The 18,793-nt window shown below is 39.9% G+C and overlaps 1 protein-coding gene across 7 annotated transcripts; it reads left to right on the forward strand.

Moving 5' to 3' along the window:
* The first annotated feature begins 737 nt into the window (after window positions 1-737).
* On the forward strand, window positions 738-18,737 carry LOC131092615 (cyclin-dependent kinase 11B). 7 transcript variants are annotated; one of them, XM_058039399.1, is made up of 20 exons: window positions 738-825; window positions 2,394-2,525; window positions 3,727-3,842; window positions 4,397-4,521; window positions 5,552-5,690; window positions 6,639-6,769; window positions 8,363-8,485; window positions 9,785-9,883; window positions 9,973-10,104; window positions 10,816-10,881; window positions 11,466-11,641; window positions 12,060-12,150; window positions 12,385-12,506; window positions 12,803-12,908; window positions 13,426-13,547; window positions 13,680-13,787; window positions 15,025-15,141; window positions 15,406-15,554; window positions 16,673-16,862; window positions 17,970-18,737. In XM_058039399.1, the coding sequence occupies exons 2-20, from the start codon at window positions 2,415-2,417 to the stop codon at window positions 18,060-18,062; spliced, it is 2,316 nt and encodes a 771-aa protein (XP_057895382.1). In that variant the 5' UTR covers window positions 738-825; window positions 2,394-2,414; the 3' UTR covers window positions 18,063-18,737. The 7 variants fall into 7 exon arrangements, with proteins under 7 accessions (XP_057895382.1, XP_057895384.1, XP_057895383.1 ...); XM_058039401.1 differs by having other exon boundaries at window positions 11,472-11,641; XM_058039400.1 differs by having other exon boundaries at window positions 9,788-9,883.
* Window positions 18,738-18,793: the final 56 nt, after the last annotated feature.

The raw sequence follows: 18,793 nt of genomic DNA on the forward strand, positions 1-18,793 counted from the left end.
TTTTTTTGGGAATATTTTAGAGTTTCTGTGCCTGCATTTCTCATGGCCACACCCAGGTGTCTGTGATGAGGGTGATCTCTGTGAGCTGCAGCTGTGCATTTAATTTATTTTATACTTTTAATTCGCTCAGAGTGAATTTTAATAATTGAAATAATTTAAAATATTAAAAACATTTTCTATTTTTAATTCACTTAAATGTGAATTCCTGATGTGCTGAGGTGCAGGTGGAAGGTGTTACAGCACTCCCTCTGCTTCTAAATTCTCATTATTCCCATTATATCCCGTTATTTCCCATTTTATATCATTATTTCCCATTATATATCAATATTTCCCATTATATTCTCATATTTCCAATGGGGGATGGATAATTAGTGATTTTAGAGATCCTAATTAGGGATCTTTGCTGTTCTGGGCCGTGTCACCTCTGTCACCTCCTCCCTCACTCATTTCCGTGTAGGAATTGCAGCTTTTGGGTTGGAATCCAATTTATACAATACAATTTATTCAATTAAATTTATTCAATTAAATTTAATTGATTCAATAAAATTTAATTTATTCCATCAAACTCTGAACTAATTGATGTGGAGTTAAATGCGGCCCAGTGCCTCCATTGGCCGCGTTTATCGCTGCCCAGGCCCATCCCGCGGGTTCATTAACGCCCCTCAGCGCGGCCGTTCTGACGGGCGGGGCTCAATTAACGCCTCATTAACGATTTGCATTAATTAGGGCTCCGTGAGGCGGCGGTGACGTCATCGGCGCGCGGCGGCGGGCGGAAGTGACGCGTGACCCGCGCGCGGCTGCTCGGAGTCCCCGGTGGCGGCGGCGGTGAGCGGGGCCGGGGGCGCTGAGGGGAAACCGGGGGGGAAACCGGGGCTCTGAGGGGAAACCGGGGGGGACAGCGGGGCTCTGAGGGGAAACCGGGGCTGTGAGGGGAAACCGGGGCTGTGAGGGGAAACCGGGGGAACAGCGGGACTCTGAGGGGAAACCGGGGGGGAAACCGGGGCTCTGAGGGGAAACCGGGGGGACAGCGGGGCTCTGAGGGGAAACCGGGGGGACAGCGGCGGGTCTGAAGGCACACCGGGGCTCCGAGGGAACATTGGGGCGGCACCGGGGGCTCTGAGAGTACGCCCGGGGCGCTGAGGGGACACCACGGTCTCTGAGGGGATACCGGGGGCTCTGAGCGGACACCAGGGGTACACCGGGGGCTCTGAAGGGACACCGGGGGTTTTGAGGGGAGGTTTATGTCCAAAAAGGAGACTGAGGAGTCTCTTTTTGCTTTATTCCAATAAAGACAGAGGCCATGGGGCATCCCCTGGGGTCTCTCCAATTTTTGGAGGAGCCCGCCTCCTTTTTATCTCAATTTCCCTTCCCTCATTCCCCATTTCTGAGGTACTTGAGAGGTTCAGACTTCCCGATACACCTGATACCAAAGATTCCCCTTTAATGTACAACCCTCCCTTTTAATGCTTAATTCTTACAGAATTTAGGGGGTTTTCCCCATTTCTGAGGTACTTGAGAGGTTCAGACTTCCCGATACACCTGATACTAAAGATTTCCCTCTAATGTGCAATCCTCCCTTTTCATTTTTAATTCTTACAGAATTTAGGTGTTTTTCTTCCCCATTGTTTCTTTCATCTTGCAATATCCAGTTTCATTTATCAGCAAACCTGAAGTTTATTTGTAAAATCAGGTATCATTTTCCATTCGTCAATCAGTGGAATCCTTCCCCTTGTTTCTTTTCTCTCCCAGGGCTGGTTTTATCCACCAGCAGCCCCACAGCTGGTTTGGAAAGACAAATCCACCATTCCTTTTAGGTGCTTGGAGTATTCCACAAATCAAACCCCTGCTGCAAATTTTTGCTGTTTATAAATCTCAATACTATATACATATTTATATATATGCTATGTCACTTATATATATATATAGTTACATATATATAGGCACACACACAGACAGTGACATAGTACTCTTGTTAATTAATATTCTGCCTTCTATGTGTTAATTATTCTTCCACTTCTCCTGCTAATTAGTGCCTTTCTCTGTGGTTGTGCTGGAATTACCTTTTCCTCAGTGATTGCTGATTTCAGCACAGTTGGCTTCATTATTTTCTTCCTTATCTCAGGAGTTTTGCCATAAATCCTGCATTCTTTTTTTCCACAGCTTTATTACATCAGGTCATTATTAAATAATGGGCATAAATTGGTTTTCTTGCCCTCCAGCAGCTCCCTGAGCTCTTACAGAGTCTTTCTTTGGGTGTAAAACAAACATTTTTGGTCCACCATCAATCAGCTCTATCATGGCTTTACTCTAAAACAAAACATTAAATAAATGGGTGTAAAATAGATTTGTTTCTATTTATTTGTGGGGTTTTTCAATGTCTGCTTCTTTTGCAGAGGGTGTTTTTTGGAACTCAAATGGGTGATGAAAAGGATTCTTGGAAGGTGAAGACTTTAGATGAGATTCTCCAGGAGAAGAAACGAAGGAAGGAGCAAGAGGAGAAGGCAGAGATCAAACGTATGAAAAATGTAAGCTGCACTTTGGGACTCATTTAATTAAATTATTTACTTTGTTAATAGAAAACTGCATTTTAATGGGGTGCACTGCCTGTATCCTGATTTTCTGGTGATTTTTTCTGATGCTCTGTCAGCTGAAGTTTTTTCTGTGTGGTCTCTAATTCCAAAGTTTTACAAAAATATGAAGCTTTGTGAAGATTTCATTGCTCTTGCATGATATACTGTGATTTCTTATAGTTATTGGTCAGAAAAGAGAAATAAACTAATGCAATTAATAATTTAAATTTAGATCATTATATATATATATACACTATATACAATGATTAATGTTTAAATTAAATTAATTTAAATTAAATAGATAGATAAATAAATAAAAATAATCAACTGGGGCTTGCATTTCAAGGAACAATTTTTAAAGGTTTTATAGAAGAATGGGTTAAAATTGTGGGTTTGGGATAAATTTTATCTTGCTGTTTGGTTATTGGTCAGAAAAGTTATTATTTTGTTATTGGTCAGAAAAGAGAAATAAATTAATGCAATTAATGATTTAAATAATTACATGCAATAATTAATGTTTAAATAAATGAGATATATAAATATATATAAAAATAATCAACTGGGGCTTGCAGTTCAAGGAATAACTTAAAGATTTTATAGAAGAATGGGTTAAAATTCTGGGTTTGGAATCACTCTTATGTTGCTGTTTGGTTATTGGTCAGAAAAGATAAATTATTGTAATTAATAGTTTAGATTTAGATAATTATATATAATTATATGTAATTATTAATTTTAAAGAAAAATTATTTATTTATATATATCTATATATTTGTATCTTAATTCATTTAAAATTAATTAATCAACTGGGGCCTGCAGTTCAAGGAACAATTCTTAAAGGTTTTATAGAAGAATGGGTTAAAATTCTGGGTTTGGAATCACTTTTCTGTTGCTATTTAGTTTTGTTCAGCTGTGTGCAAAATAATTATTGCAGAAAATACCACACAGTAATTATTGCACTCCTCCCCATTGTTTAGTTTTATCTAATTTTGTCAAATTAATGCACTTCAGCCCAAAGTGCTGCTGTCACAAATCAGTGATTTCACAGGGGTGACCAATCCAGGCTGAATTTTTGGGCCAGCAGAGGAAGATTTCAGTAATATTTCATTTTATTCCCTTTGAGCCATACAAATAAACAGATTTTTCCCTGTTGCCTCAGTCAGATGACAGGGATTCCAAGAGGGATTCTCTTGAGGAGGGGGAGCTGAGAGACCATCGCATGGAAATCACCATCAGGAACTCACCCTACAGGAGGGAAGACTCCATGGAAGACAGGTGAGCATGAGGAAATAAAAAGAGGAAAAAATTCCTGAAATTTACCTTTCAAATCCTTAAATTAACCTTTTAATGTCCTGAGAAAAGGTTTCAAATATCCGAAGGGAAAATCAAATTTTAGAAGGGAAAATCCTTTTTGTAGCACACACTTGTGAAGCACTGGTTAAGATTTAACCAGATTTAACCCATTTAAGTGTTGTGTTCCAGTTTGGATTTATTGTGGAAACCCAAAATAAAATGGGAATCTTTTTCCAAGCAAGGAAACCAATTTAAGTGTTGTGTTCCAGTTTGGATTTATTGTGAAAACTCAAAATAAAATGGGAATCTTTTCCAAGCAAGGAAACCAATTTAAGTGTTGTGTTCCAGTTTAGATGTATTGTGGAAACTCAAAATAAAATGGGAATCTTTTCCAAGCAAGGAGACCAATTTAAGTGTTGTGTTCCAGTTTGGATTTATTGTGGAAACCCAAAACAAACCAGGAATCTTTTCCAGCCAAGGAAATGTGTGCATTTCCCCTGTCCCCTCCCTGAGTTCATTCCTGTCCTGCCTTCCAGGGGAGAAGAAGATGATTCCTTGGCCATCAAACCCCCCCAGCAAATGTCCAGGAAAGAGAAAACCCATCACAGGAAGGATGAGAAGAGGAAAGAGAAACGCAGGCACAGGAGCCACTCTGCAGAAGGTGCTTCTGGGAGTAGAATAAATAAAATAACTCAGGCTGGGGGAAACCCAGCAGCTGGATAGACAGGGGAATTTAAATTGTTTATTTTCTTTGGCTGTTTTGGTGCCCTCAGGGGACTGACAGGGGTGTGAGCGTGGTCAGAGGACAGAAATCACTTTGGCACAGGGACTCTGAGGTCACTTTTACTCCTTGAAGCCTGATAAGATTCTCTCTGGCTTCACTGAGTGAAAGATCTCTGATCTTTGTACCTGCCAAAATATCCTTTCTAGAGATATTCCTATCAGTAACAACCATTTTTTACTTCAATACAAGTACTCTTCCTGGCTTCACTGAGTGAAAGATCTCTGATCTTTGTACCTGCTAAGGAAAAAATATCATTTCTAGAGACAGTCCCATTGTCAATAAGAACCATATTTTAACTTTAATACAAGTACTCTTCCTGGCTTCACTGAGTGAAAGATCTCTGATCTTTGTACCTGCTAAGGAAAAAATATCATTTCTAGAGACATTTCCATTGTCTTCCTATCAATAACAGCCATTTTTTACTTTATTACAAGTATATTCTCTTTGGCTTCACTGAGTGAAAGATCTCTGATCTTTGTACCTGCCAAGGGGAAAAAATATCCTTTCTAGAAATATTCCCCTTGTCTTCCTGTCAATAACAACCATTTTTTATTTTAATTCAGATATTCTCTTTGGCTTCACTGAGTGAAAGATCTCTGATCTTTGTACCTGCCAAGAAAAAATAAATATCCTTTCTAGAGTCATTCCCATTAATAACAACCATTTTTTACTTTAATAAAATATTCATGCAAAATATGACTTACAGACTTTGGGCTTCCAACCCCCTTTCAGAACAGGAATTTCTGTGTTAAGAAAATTTAAGAAAACAACAGAGCTCATGGCAATGGTTCTCATCAGTTTCACCCCCTGAGTTTTGCTTTCGGTGATTATTTGGAGCAGTAACACTCAGAAATTGATTTGTGTTTGTTGTTGAAGGGAAATTGAAATGAATTTGTGTTTGTTGAAGGGAAACACGCCAGAGTGAAGGAGAAGGAACGGGAGCACGAGCGTAGGAAGAGACACAGAGAGGAGCAGGACAAAGCCCGGCGGGAATGGGAGAGACAGAAACGGAGAGAGATGGCAAGGGAACATTCCAGAAGGGAGAGGTACATCCACCCCTGCCCTCCCCACACCTGCCTGCTCTGGGCGTGGGGAAACAACCAAAAAAATCCACTTTGTTCTTCACTTAATTATTTTTAAATGCTTCATTACTGCGGGTATTCACTGGAATAAAAATATGAAGCTTTGTGAAGATTTCCTTGCTCTTGCATGATAGACTGTGATTTCTTATAGTTATTGGTCAGAAAAGATGAATAAATTAATGCAATTAATAATTTAAATTTAGATAATTATATATAATTATTTACAGCAATTAATGTTTAAATGAAATTAATTTTAAATAAAATAAAATATATAAATAAAAATAATCAACTGAGGCTTGCAGTTCAAGGAACAATTTTTAAAGATTTTATAGAAGGAGGGGTTAAAATCATGGGTTTGGAATCACTTTTATCTTGGTGTTTGGTTATTGGTCAAATTTATTATTTAGTTATTGGTCAGAAAAGATAAATTAATGTAGTTAATTTAAATTTAGATAATTATATATAGTTATATACAATAATTAATTTTTAAAGAAATCAGATACATTAATTTTAAATAAATAAAAAGATTGGATGGTCTTAGGGGTTTTTCCAACCTAAAAAATAAGTACGAAGCAGATTTTCACTGGGAATTAATTACCTGGATTATCATGGGATTAATTAACTGAACTGGCTTAATTTTTGCTTAAATCCTGATAGGGTGGAGAAATACTGGTCTGGATCTTTTAAACCTGTTTTTTAAGGGATCACCTGAAAAACTCCACCTGTTTCTGACTGCAGGTGTTGAGAAGGAAATTGAGTTCAGTGGTTTGATGCTGCAAACCAATTTTCCTTCTCTTCACCAGCTGAACTTGAAACAAACAAAAATTATTTAACCAGACTGAACCAATTTTCAGATTTAACCAGTTGTCCTTCTCTTCACCAGCAGAATTTATAACAAAAATTATTTTCCAGAGATCGTTTGGAGCAACTGGAGAGAGAAAGGGAAAGGAAAATCCGGGAGCAGCAGAAGGAGCAGCGAGAGCAAAAGGAGAGGGAGAGGAGAGCTGAGGAGAGGAGGAAGGAGAGGGAAGCCAGGAGAGAAGGTGACTCCCTCTGCATAAATCAGATTTACTAGCACTTTCCTACCTGTTTACACACTGCTGAATGGAGGGGTAGAAATGTTTTTTATTAAAGCAGCACCAGAATTTAAGAAATATTAAAGTGGGGAGGGTCTGGCATGGGAGGGAAAAGGAAATTCAAGTTTTATTTGGGGAGATAAAATGATGTGATGATGTTATGGGCCTTGAATATCCTGAGAAGTTGGTCAGTGAGTCCTTGCCTCTCCCTGTCAGGGAGATTTCCTATAAAAACAGGATTTCTGAGGGAAAATTTCCCATAAAAACAGGATTTCTGAGGGAGAGATTTCCTATAAAAACAGGATTTCTGAGGGGAGATTTCCCATAAAAACAGGATTTCTGAGGGGAGATTTCCCATAAAAACAGGATTTCTGAGGGGAGATTTCCCATAAAAACAGGATTTCTGAGGGGGAGATTTCCCATAAAAACAGGATTTCTGAGGGGGAGATTTCCATAAAAACAGGATTTCTGAGGGGGAGATTTCCATAAAAACAGGATTTCTGAGGGGGAGATTTCCATAAAAACAGGATTTCTGAGGGGGAGATTTCCATAAAAACAGGATTTCTGAGGGGGAGATTTCCTATAAAAGCAGGATTTCTGAGGAGGAGATTTCCATAAAAGCAGGATTTCTGAGGGGAGGTTTCCCATAAAAAGAGGATTTCTGGAGGTGCCACTGTGTTCAGTGGTTCTGAACTCTTTGGCTGAGCCTAACTCAGTTTGATAGAGGTTGAAACATCAAAATTCAATGTTTTAGGGATTTGGGGGAATAAACTGCAAAGGGGGAGAGGTCATGTAAGTACTCCAGGCATGGCAAATGCTGCACTGGGAGTCAGGTGGGATTTTCTGGTGCCTGAAGAGTTTAAGTTTTGCACTTTTTGCATGTTGGGTGTTTGCAATCTCAGATCATTTTTGGTTCAAGGATCTCTGGCCCAGCTTTCAGAGGTAAAAATCAGAGCCCATTCCTGTGATCAGGTGACAGAGATTATTCAAGCATAGCAAAACAATTCATATTTTTTGCTTTCTCTTTCTTGCTCAGCTCATACCAAACAGCTCCTTTTTGTGCTTGGCTTTATGCTGATAGTGCTCAATCTGTGTAACTTTTAATTTCATTGATTTTATTGTTCTGAATGTTCTGTCAGCTCCTTCTAAACCTCAGCTGGTTTGATTCTTTTACATATTTTCCACTTCTTTCTCTGGCATTAATGCTTTAGAATCAGGGTTTTTATTGTGTAACATACAGGGCAGCTTGCTTCTGTTTTTAAGTGTGGCAGCAGCTTTCTCTAAGCAGTACAAACCCATATTTTATTTGAGATCAATCAAAACCCTTCATTCTCCCAGAAAGAAGAGTTAAATACTGATTTAATACTTAATATAATATAATATACTTAAGTTTAATACTTAAATTTAATACTTAAATACTGATTTAAGTAGGTTCCTCTCCCATTCTTCCCCATTACCCTGTTAAAAAATAATTAAAACATTCCAATCAGGTGGCTGTGGCAGACAGGACAACTCTAACTAGGCAGATGTAACAATTTCTTGTGGTTTTGTTTTCCCTAGTTTCTGCACACCATAGAACAGTGAGGGAAGAATATGGAGACAAAGTAAAAATGAGACCCTGGAGTCGCAGCCCCTTGCGCCAGCAGAGAGACAAGCTTGAGCAAGGAGAGAGCAGGAAACCAGGTAGCATCTGCCACTCTACACTGTCTTGGGGGACAGCTGGGGTAAAAAATCAAATTCAATCAAATCCAATTCATTTTTAGTCTCAAACAAACATCCCAGGTGCTCAGTTCCAGCTCAGCCCCAGCGGCGTAAATCTGGAATCCTCACCAAGGTCTCTTTCCTGAAGCTGTGCTGGTTTTGCAGGACATGCACAAGTGATAAATGGAATATTTAGGGGTAGGAGTAGCAATTGGAAAAGGTTCTAAATGAATTACCCCCTTTCAGTGGTGAAAGAAGCAGCTGACTGAATTTTTAAAATCCTGCAGCTGAATTGCCTTGCAGGTTAAAAAGGGATTGGTTACTCCAGCTCCAGATGGATTTGGGGTTAGGAGCTAAATTACCTTGAAAAGTGACCTCAGTGAGCATCACTGATTCTGTCATCTTGTAGAATAATTAGATACTGAAGGCAGAGTTCTGCTTAGATGGGGAATTTTGTTATACAAGCCAGAAAATGATCCCACCTGAAGGTTCTTGGGGTAGGGAATTTGCACAAGTGGCATAAAAATGCCTTTGTTTGAGGGAGGAAAGCTCTGATGTGTGCAGCTGTGAAAAGAAGTGGAGGCACCCAGGGCAGGATGGAATCAGCTGGAATTTTTTGTAGAGATGGAATTCCAGGTAGAGGCACCCAGAGGAGGATGGAATCAATGGAATTCTAGATGTAGGCACCCAGAGCAGGGTGGAATCAGCTGGAATTCCAAATGTAGGCACCCAAAGTGGGATGGAATCAGCTGGAATTAATTGTAGAGATTGAATTCCAGGTGGAGACACTCAGAGCAGGATGGAATCAGCTGGAATTCCACCCAGAGCAGGATGAAATCAGCTGCAATTGCAGGTGCAGGCAGGCAGCAAGGCCTGGGAAGCTCCTGCCCCATTAACCAGCAGGGATTTTTCATGGTGATCACTGGAGCAGTGAGCACTGACAGTAACCAGTGTGCAGGGACCTGTCCTGGTGATTTTTGTCACCATGGTGCTTTTTCCCCATTTTTCCCCTGTTTTAATTCATCTTAGGAACACCTCATGTTTAAAAATCAGGTCAATGTTCCATATTTTTGGTTGTTAAACCTACACCACTACAATTCAGAAAAGCTGTTTGTCATTGAGCAGAGTGTGAAATGATTATTATTTATTTTTTTAGTGCTGTGAATTTCCAGTACTGAATATTCAGCACTGATTTAATGCCAGCAGAAAGTGAAGCAGGGAATTCAGAGGCTTGGAAATGATACTCAATTAGCACTGTGCTTTTAATTTTTGTGGTTTCAGCAGTAAAAGAAGAGAAACCAGAAGAGAGGGATCCTCTGTCAGACTTGCAGGACATCAGTGACAGTGAGAGAAAAACCAGCTCAGCAGAGTCTTCCTCAGGTGATGAAATGCAATTTAGGAGCTGTAATTAATTGTAGAGATGTAATTAATTTCACTGTGAGTGTTAATGCCTGATTATTCCTGGACAGAATCTGGATCAGGCTCAGAAGAGGAGGAGGAAGAGTCCAGCAGTGAAGGCTCTGAGGAGGAGGGAGAGGAAGAGGAGGAGGAGGAGGAGGAGACAGGAAGCAATTCTGAGGAGGTGTCTGAGCAATCAGCAGGTGAGGATTCCACCAAGGGCTGTCTGATTTTCTTTATTTTCTTTATTCTCCTCATGCTGTGCTGCTTTATTTGAACATTTTCCTTTTCTCTTAGTCTAGGCTAGGCTGAGACCTCACAGGTCAAGATAACTAAAAAGAGAACCCCCAAGTCCAAGTCCCATTCTGTCCTTTTGGTAGAGGTAATACCAATTCTTATCTAAGGAGCCAGAGCAGAAACCTGAGAGCCATTTCTGTCAGAGGTTCAGGTGGTTCTGTGGCATCAAATACTCTGCAGAGCACAATTTGCACTTTGGGGGGTGGTGAAATCCAAATGTCTTTGGCATTTTGTGTTATCTTCATTCATTTGGAAAAAACTTCTGAAATTTGCAGCAGAAAATAATTCAAAGTTCAGTAGTTCAGTAAAGAAGTCTGAGTGCAGCTGTTCTTGTCATTAATTAGTAAAGGCACAAGAGCAGGCTCTGATTGATGGCTGGGTGTTTTTCTTTAAAATAATTACAATTAGTTAGGAGATATTAATTATTGATTTACCTGCCCACCTCCCAATTCCCAGAGAATTGGTAAAAGTTGTGTTCCCTGTTGGAAGTGAACAGAATTTCTTGTTCATGGCAGTGCAGAGGCCTGGTGAGGTGGGAGAGGATTCCAGCAGGGATTTCCTCCCAGGGAGCTGCAGAAATTTGGATTTTTCCAACCAAACTTGGTTCTGTTTTGCAGAGGAGGTGAGCGAGGAGGAAATGAGTGAAGAGGAGGAACGGGAGAATGGAAACCACATCCCAGTTGGTACAATGCAAATATTGAATGTTTTAAAGAAGTGTTTGCCTGAGTTTTTGCAGCTAGATAAATCTATTTCTACAAATATTTAAAATATCAAAATGCTGTTCTCATGTCAAACTCAGAAATTCCTTGAAATCTGAAAATCTGCTCCAAGCTTTGTGTTTAGAGGGAATCAGTCTAATGAGCTGATGTTTCCTTCTCTTTCATTTCTTTTGTCTTCTCATCAAAATCAGAGAATGAGACCCAAAATGGGACTGAGAATCTTGGGTCAATTTTATCTTCCATTCTGGTGAAAAGATTTATTTTTCTGACCTGCTGCATTAACACTGGAATCAAAATCAGAGAATGAGACCCAGAGTGAGAATGAGAGTCTTGGGTCAATTTTCTCTTCAATTCTAGTGTGAATTTATTTTTCTGACCTGGAAACTGTAGGTGAATTCCTGAAAGCCAAGAGGAGAAATTTGCCTTCTCCACCATCCTCTGCCACGCTGTGCTCAATGTCACCACCTTGATTTCCCTAAATCAATGAAGGATTAAGTTTATTTAATCCTCACAGCTCCTCTTTCCACCACTGATTCTGACTTTTGAAGTTCCAGAGTCGAGGTTTGACCGGGATTCTGCAGGGAGTGAGGTGGAGGAGGAGGAGGTGGGGGAAGGCTCCCCTCACTCCAATGCCATGACAGAAGGGGAGTACATTCCTGACTCTCCAGCTTCCTCCCCCATCGAGCTGAAACAGGAGCTTCCCAAATATCTTCCTGCCCTGCAGGTAGGGAATCACCCTCTCCAATATTTTTGATATCATTGAGATCTGTTATCTTGTTGCTGCTGTCTGAAAATAGATCCTGATGAGAGTTCTGTTATCATAAACAGACACTGGTTATTCTTTATGCAGCCAACAGCAAAGTGTAAAAAATACTAATAAAAATGAGATTTTTACTAATTAATTATGTGAAAGGTGCTGAGTTGCTGCCTTTGTGCAAAAGTGAATGGAATAATTGAATTAATCTGCTGAAACACAGGATTCCTTTAGAAACTCCATGAAAAACAAACCCCAAAGACACCTTTCTCATATGGTTTATAGCTGAATTCTTCTGGTAAATTTTAACTGTGAAGCTGCTGAAGTTGTTATAAAAGCAAAACCTTCCCCAGATGCTGGAGGAGTAAATTTTGTCTCTGATTTTCAGGGATGTCGCAGCGTGGAGGAATTCCAGTGTTTGAACAGGATTGAGGAGGGAACCTATGGAGTGGTGTACAGGGCAAAGGACAAAAAGACTGGTGGGTATCAGAGCCCTCCTCTTCCTCAGGGTGTTTATTTAGGGCTGGAAATTATTATTTTGCATTTTTTAGTGATGAACAAAATCTATTTAAAATACTTCTTTACCAGCAATATTTCTTTACTTGCTCATTTTCAAGGCAGAACAGCACAGATAATTAAATATTTAATCAGTGAGACAGCACCTGGTAATGTGAATTATTAGCTGTGTGATGGGAAATGTGTTTCCTTTACAGATGAAATCGTGGCTCTGAAGAGACTGAAAATGGAAAAGGAGAAGGAAGGTTTCCCCATTACTTCTCTGAGAGAAATAAATACAATTCTGAAAGCTCAGCACCTGAATATTGTCACTGTCAGAGTAAGGCTGCAATCTTTTATGTCTTTCATTTTGTTGAAATATTCCTCTTGGCTTTTAAATATAAAAATACCAGCAACCCTGGCAGATCTTGCTGTTGTGAACAGTTGTGTGCTGCTCATAAGGCACAATCTGATATTTTACCAAAAAAAGAGCAATTTTTTTAATAGAAAAAATACCATTTTTAAGGATTTTTCCAATGGCAGCCTCCATCCTCTTTCCAGTACATTCCTAAAATAGATTTTGGATGCTTTTTAAACACCATATGTAAGTTTTGCTCATCTGGTTGTGTGTTGCAGGAGATTGTTGTGGGCAGCAACATGGATAAAATCTATATTGTGATGAATTATGTGGAGCACGACCTCAAGAGCCTGATGGAAACCATGAAACAGCCTTTCCTGCCAGGTGCTGGCATCTCAGAGCTGCACAGGGGGCAGCACAAATGGCCCTGCTGGCTCTGGGCACTGCCATGTGTTGCTTTGCAATGTCCTGTGTTCCTTGGAACTGACATTTCCTGCATTTTTCTGTTTGTTCTCCAAAACCTGACCCAAGTTAAGGTGTTGGCTGAGCCTCGTGCTGGTAATGAATCCAGTTTGTGTTTGGGGTGGAAGTGGGGGAGTTTCACCTGTGCTGAGCTGGAAAATAACACTGGGGTTTAATTTTGGCTGCTTCCCATGAGAGACAATAATTTCTGAGTATAATTTGGAGGAATTCCAGCTGCCCAAATGAATTTTCCTGTTCTGTGACACATTTTTATAGTGCAGGCCCTACTGTGCTTTAACTAGACACTCCTTCCTGCCCTCCAAACAAACAAAACACAAATTCAAGGTAGATTTATTTTTTCCAATGCATTTTTTATCATTTATTTATTTTCTTCAATGCATTTTTTATCATTTATTTCTTTATTTTTTTATCATTGCAGGAGAAGTGAAGACTTTGATGATTCAGTTACTACGAGGGGTCAAACACCTCCACGACAACTGGATCCTTCACAGAGACTTGAAAACTTCCAACCTGCTGCTCAGTCATTCAGGCATTTTAAAAGTAAGAATTTGGAAGAAATGAGGAAATCAGGACAAATTCTGTGCTGCAGAGTTGTAGCTGTGCCCAAAGTTGTGTGCAGTGGCATTGATGGTGAATGAGCAGTGCTGGAAATGTTGTTTGTTTTCCTGTCAGGTTGGAGATTTTGGCTTGGCCAGGGAATATGGGTCCCCCCTGAAGCCCTACACCCCTGTGGTGGTGACCCTGTGGTACAGAGCTCCTGAGCTGCTGCTGGGAGCCAAGGTGAGCTCCTCTTCTTCCTCTGGTTGCATTTAAAAAACACCTGGCTGGATTTTATAAATCATTATCAATGTCTGAGCAATTAATTATATTGATTCATAGCTGAAAATCCTGATTATTCTATCATCATCATTATCATCACTATTATTATCACTATCATCCTATCATCCTATATCACTATCATCCATAAATATATAAATTATTATATAATTTATTATTCTACATTATTTATATTATTGTTGTATATCTTCATGTATATAATTATTATATATTATTAAATACGTAATCTATTATTATAATATTTTATTACATAATTTTATAATATATTATTATATCTTTTTCCTCATAATGGAAATATTATATATTATATTATTAGATATATTATACGGTTATATATTATAGATTATAGATTTATTGTTATTATTATCACTATTGTATAATTTATTCTTGTATACAATTATATATTATTATTGTATATTTTAAATGTTATCATTATTATATATTATTAAATATATAATCTATTATAATATTTTTCTTATATAATTTTATGATATAATATTATATATTTTTCCTAATAATGGAAATATTATATTATTATGTATTGCACTATTTATTTATTTATTTACTTACTTACTTACTTATTTATCCTCCTAATGACATCTCAAACCCTTCCACCCTTCCCACACAGAGGGAGGGTGGGTGGCAGATGGATTTTGTTCCTTGGAAAGCTGATGTGCTCAGTGCTGATGGATTGTGGCAAAATGTCACTTTTGGCAGCTGGATTTTAAATGCCTTTTTAAATTAGTCTAAAACCTGTGACATCTGAGAGCAGAATTATTCTAGAATGTTCCCTGCTGGTAGCTGAAATCTGGGTGAATTCAGGGTTCTGTAGGGCTGCAGTGCCAAGAGCCCTGTCAGAAAAAAATTCTGATTTTTCAGCTGTGCTGCTTTGTTTGTGAGTGGAAAAGAGAGGCATCCGTGTGGAGACTTTCACCTTTCATCCTGATAGATTTGTGTACAAGGGTATTGCTCATAATTCATCATTAGAAATCTGAAATAATTACAGTGAGATATTGAGAGAATAATCAAGACCTGGCCCTTGGGTGTGGGACTGGTTGTGTGAGTTCTGCTCAAAAAAAAACCCAAATAAACCCCCAGAAACCACAACATCCCTCCAAACAACTCAGTGAAAAATCTTCCTGATTTTTCTGAGCTGTAATTTGATTTCCCTTCTTCCCAGGAATATTCCACAGCCATAGACATGTGGTCAGTGGGGTGCATTTTTGGGGAGCTGCTGACACAGAAGCCGCTGTTCCCAGGGAAGTCAGAGATCGACCAGATTAACAAAGTTTTTAAGGTAATTTTGAAAATATTTTGGGATTTTAACTGATTCTAGAAACAGGAGCATTGGTGTAGTGCTTGTTGTCCTTTAACAGAGATTCAGCCTCAATAAAAAGTTATTTAATAAAAAGTTCTTTAATCTGCTTTACCACACTTCGAGCAGGCTGAGACCATGATTTGTTTAGTGTTTTCTCTGGATCCTTCCCAATTCCCCATGAATAAATAAATAAAGGATTGCACTCTGAGTTTATTAAAGGGATATTTGAATTTTCATTTGCAGGATCTGGGCACTCCCAGTGAAAAGATCTGGCCAGGTTACAACGAGCTGCCAGCAGTGAAGAAAATGACCTTCACAGAGTATCCCTACAACAACCTGCGCAAGAGATTCGGGGCTCTGCTCTCCGACCAGGGCTTCGACCTCATGAACAAGTGGGTGCCAAATTCCAGGGAACCCTGGGAATTCCTGGGCAGGAAACCAATTTTCTGTGTTGTGAAAGGTTTATAAAATCATGCCCAGGTTGTGTGGTTAACACTGTGTTACAGGAGTAGCTGGTGTGTTAGGAGAATGGCTAAAATCTCTCTTGAAATAGCAAAAATTGTAAATATTCTGATGGAATTACCCTGGATGCCTTTGGAGCTTTATATTTCTATCCAAGGGTATTGATTTGGTATCATTTTATTACTGGGTACTGGGTATAATAGAATTATACCCAATAATAGAATGTCTAAAATATCTCTTAAAATAGCAAAAATTGTAAATATTTTAGAATAATTACCCTGGGTCCCTTTGGAGCTTTATCTATCCAAGGGTATTGGTATAATTCTATAAATTTGGTATCATTTTATTACTGGGTGTTGGGTGTAATTCTATTACTTTGGTATAATTTTATTACTGGGTATTAGGAATAATTCTATTAATTTGGTACCATTTCATTACTGGACATTGGATATAATTCTATTATTTTGGTATCACTTTGTTACTGGGTATTGGGTGTAATTCTATTACTTTGGCATCATTTTATTACTGGAAATTTTGTATTAATTTGGTATAATCCAATTACAGGACATTGGGTATAATTCTGTTCTTTTGGTATCATTTTATTACTGGGTATTGGGTATAATTCTATTACTTTGGTATCATTTTATTACTGGGTATCGGGTATAATTCTATTAATTTGGTACATTTTATTACTGGACATTGGGTATTAAATTGGTATAATTCAATTACAGGACATTGGGTATAATTCTGTTCATTTGGTGTCATTTTATTACTGGACATTTTGTATTAAGTTAGTATCATTCCTGGGTACTGGGTATAATCCTATTACTAGGTATTGGTATAATTCTATTAAAATGATACCACAGCAATAGAATTATACCAATAGCTGCTCACAGAATTCCACCAAATCAATAGAATTCCACCCAACACCTGTAACAGAATCACCCCAATACCCAGTGCCACAATTCTGCTGAACATCCCAAAGCCCTCCAGAGCATTCCTGACAGTTTTGGAGGGTTAAAATCTCCTTTTCCTGCATCCTTGGCAGTTTCCTGACGTACTACCCGGCGCGGCGCATCACGGCCGAGGACGGGCTGAAGCACGAGTACTTCAGGGAGACCCCGCTGCCCATCGACCCCTCCATGTTCCCCACCTGGCCAGCCAAGAGCGAGCAGCAGAGGGTCAAGAGGGGCACCAGCCCCCGGCCCCCCGAGGGAGGGCTGGGCTACAGCCAGCTGGTGAGTGTGGGTGTGACACAGGGCTACAGCCAGCTGTGAGTGTGGGTGTGACACAGGGCTGGGCTACAGCCAGCTGTGAGTGTGGGTGTGACACAGGGCTACAGCCAGCTGTGAGTGTGGGTGTGACACAGGGCTGGGATACAGCCAGCTGTGAGTGTGGGTGTGACACAGGGCTGGGCTACAGCCACTGGTGAGTGTGGGTGTGACACAGGGCTACAGCCAGCTGTGAGTGTGGGTGTGACACAGGGCTACAGCCAGCTGGTGAGTGTGGGTGTGACACAGGGCTACAGCCAGCTGTGAGTGTGGGTGTGACACAGGGCTACAGCCAGCTGGTGAGTGTGGGTGTGACACAGGGCTGGGCTACAGCCAGCTGTGAGTGTGGGTGTGACACAGGGCTGGGCTACAGCCAGCTGTGAGTGTGGGTGTGACACAGGGCTACAGGCAGCTGTGAGTGTGGGTGTGACACAGGGCTACAGCCAGCTGTGAGTGTGGGTGTGACACAGGGCTACAGCCACTGGTGAGTGTGGGTGTGACACAGGGCTACAGCCAGCTGTGAGTGTGGGTGTGACACAGGGCTGGGCTACAGCCAGCTGTGAGTGTGGGTGTGACACAGGGCTACAGCCAGCTGGTGAGTGTGGGTGTGACACAGGGCTACAGCCAGCTGTGAGTGTGGGTGTGACACAGGGCTACAGCCAGCTGTGAGTGTGGCACAGGGCAGGGCTTCAGCTGGGATGGGATTTGCGTGGGATCCTGAGTCCAGCTTTCCTTCCCAAAGTCAGTGTGAGCTGGGCACAGCTCCAGAGCCTCCCCTGGGGCTGGGATTTGGTTGGGATCCTGAGATTCACCTGCACTGGCAGGGAGAGTCCATTTTTTTCTTTCTCATGCAGTCCAGAGTGGGTACAGAATTAGGAACACTCCAACTGCTTTTGGCAATGGCCAATTTTGAAATAGCAATATTTAAAGGTTATGAATAACCTTAACTGTGATGGCACTAAATCAAACATTTATTTCTCATCTTGAGATACTTTATTTTTGCTGTTTAGAGTTTTGGAGGGGTAAGTGCAGCTGCCCAGCCCCTGCTCAGTGCCCTGTGCTTGCTTTTCACAGGGTGATGATGACCTGAAGGACACAGGTTTCCATCTGACCACCACAAACCAAGGAGCATCTGCTGCAGGACCTGGCTTCAGCCTCAAGTTTTGAACTCAACATAAAAAAGGAGAGGGGAAAAAAAAATCCCCAAAAATCAAAAAAAAGCACCATTCATGTGAGTGGATTTGATGCCCCAGTTCTGTTCTGTGTCAGGGGCACAGATGTTTTTCCCTGTGAAAAAAACTCAAAGATTATCACAGATTCCAAGGCTCTTGTTTTATAAATCAATGTGGAGTTTAACTGCTGCATTCCATTAGAGGACTGGAGTTACCTGAAAACCCAGGATCATCACAAACTGTGACAAAGGACAACTTGAAATAATAGTCCTGGAACAGTTTCTGGTTTATTTTTTCTTGTTGAGTTTGTTTTGGGTTTTTTTGTGTTTTTTTTTTTCCTTGTAAATTTGTAGAATTAAAATACATTTTCAATTGTTTAATAGTGTGAAGGATTTCATTGCTTCACATGCAGCAAAGTGGGATGTTGGTGACAGTAAAGAGAGTTTATTTTTTATTTTAAGTAATAAATTGTTTGTGTCTGAATATATTTGGGGCAAAAAGAAAAATGACAATTCTGAGGTTGTATCCTTGGAGAGGGCTGGGCTGGGTTTGATACTCCCTGACCAGAATTTTTTTTGTTTGTTCTGTAAATGTATTTACAGTGGTGCAAAACAAATTACTCTATTGTTTTATAAATCAAAAAGATTTAATATGGAGACTTGAAACATTATTTTCTGTGAAAGTTTGGTTTTTTATATTTTTTGCCCTTTTTCCATGCAGAGAAGA

This window comes from Melospiza georgiana, chromosome 22 (assembly GCF_028018845.1).
Source record: "Melospiza georgiana isolate bMelGeo1 chromosome 22, bMelGeo1.pri, whole genome shotgun sequence".
Classification (NCBI taxonomy): domain Eukaryota; kingdom Metazoa; phylum Chordata; class Aves; order Passeriformes; family Passerellidae; genus Melospiza; species Melospiza georgiana.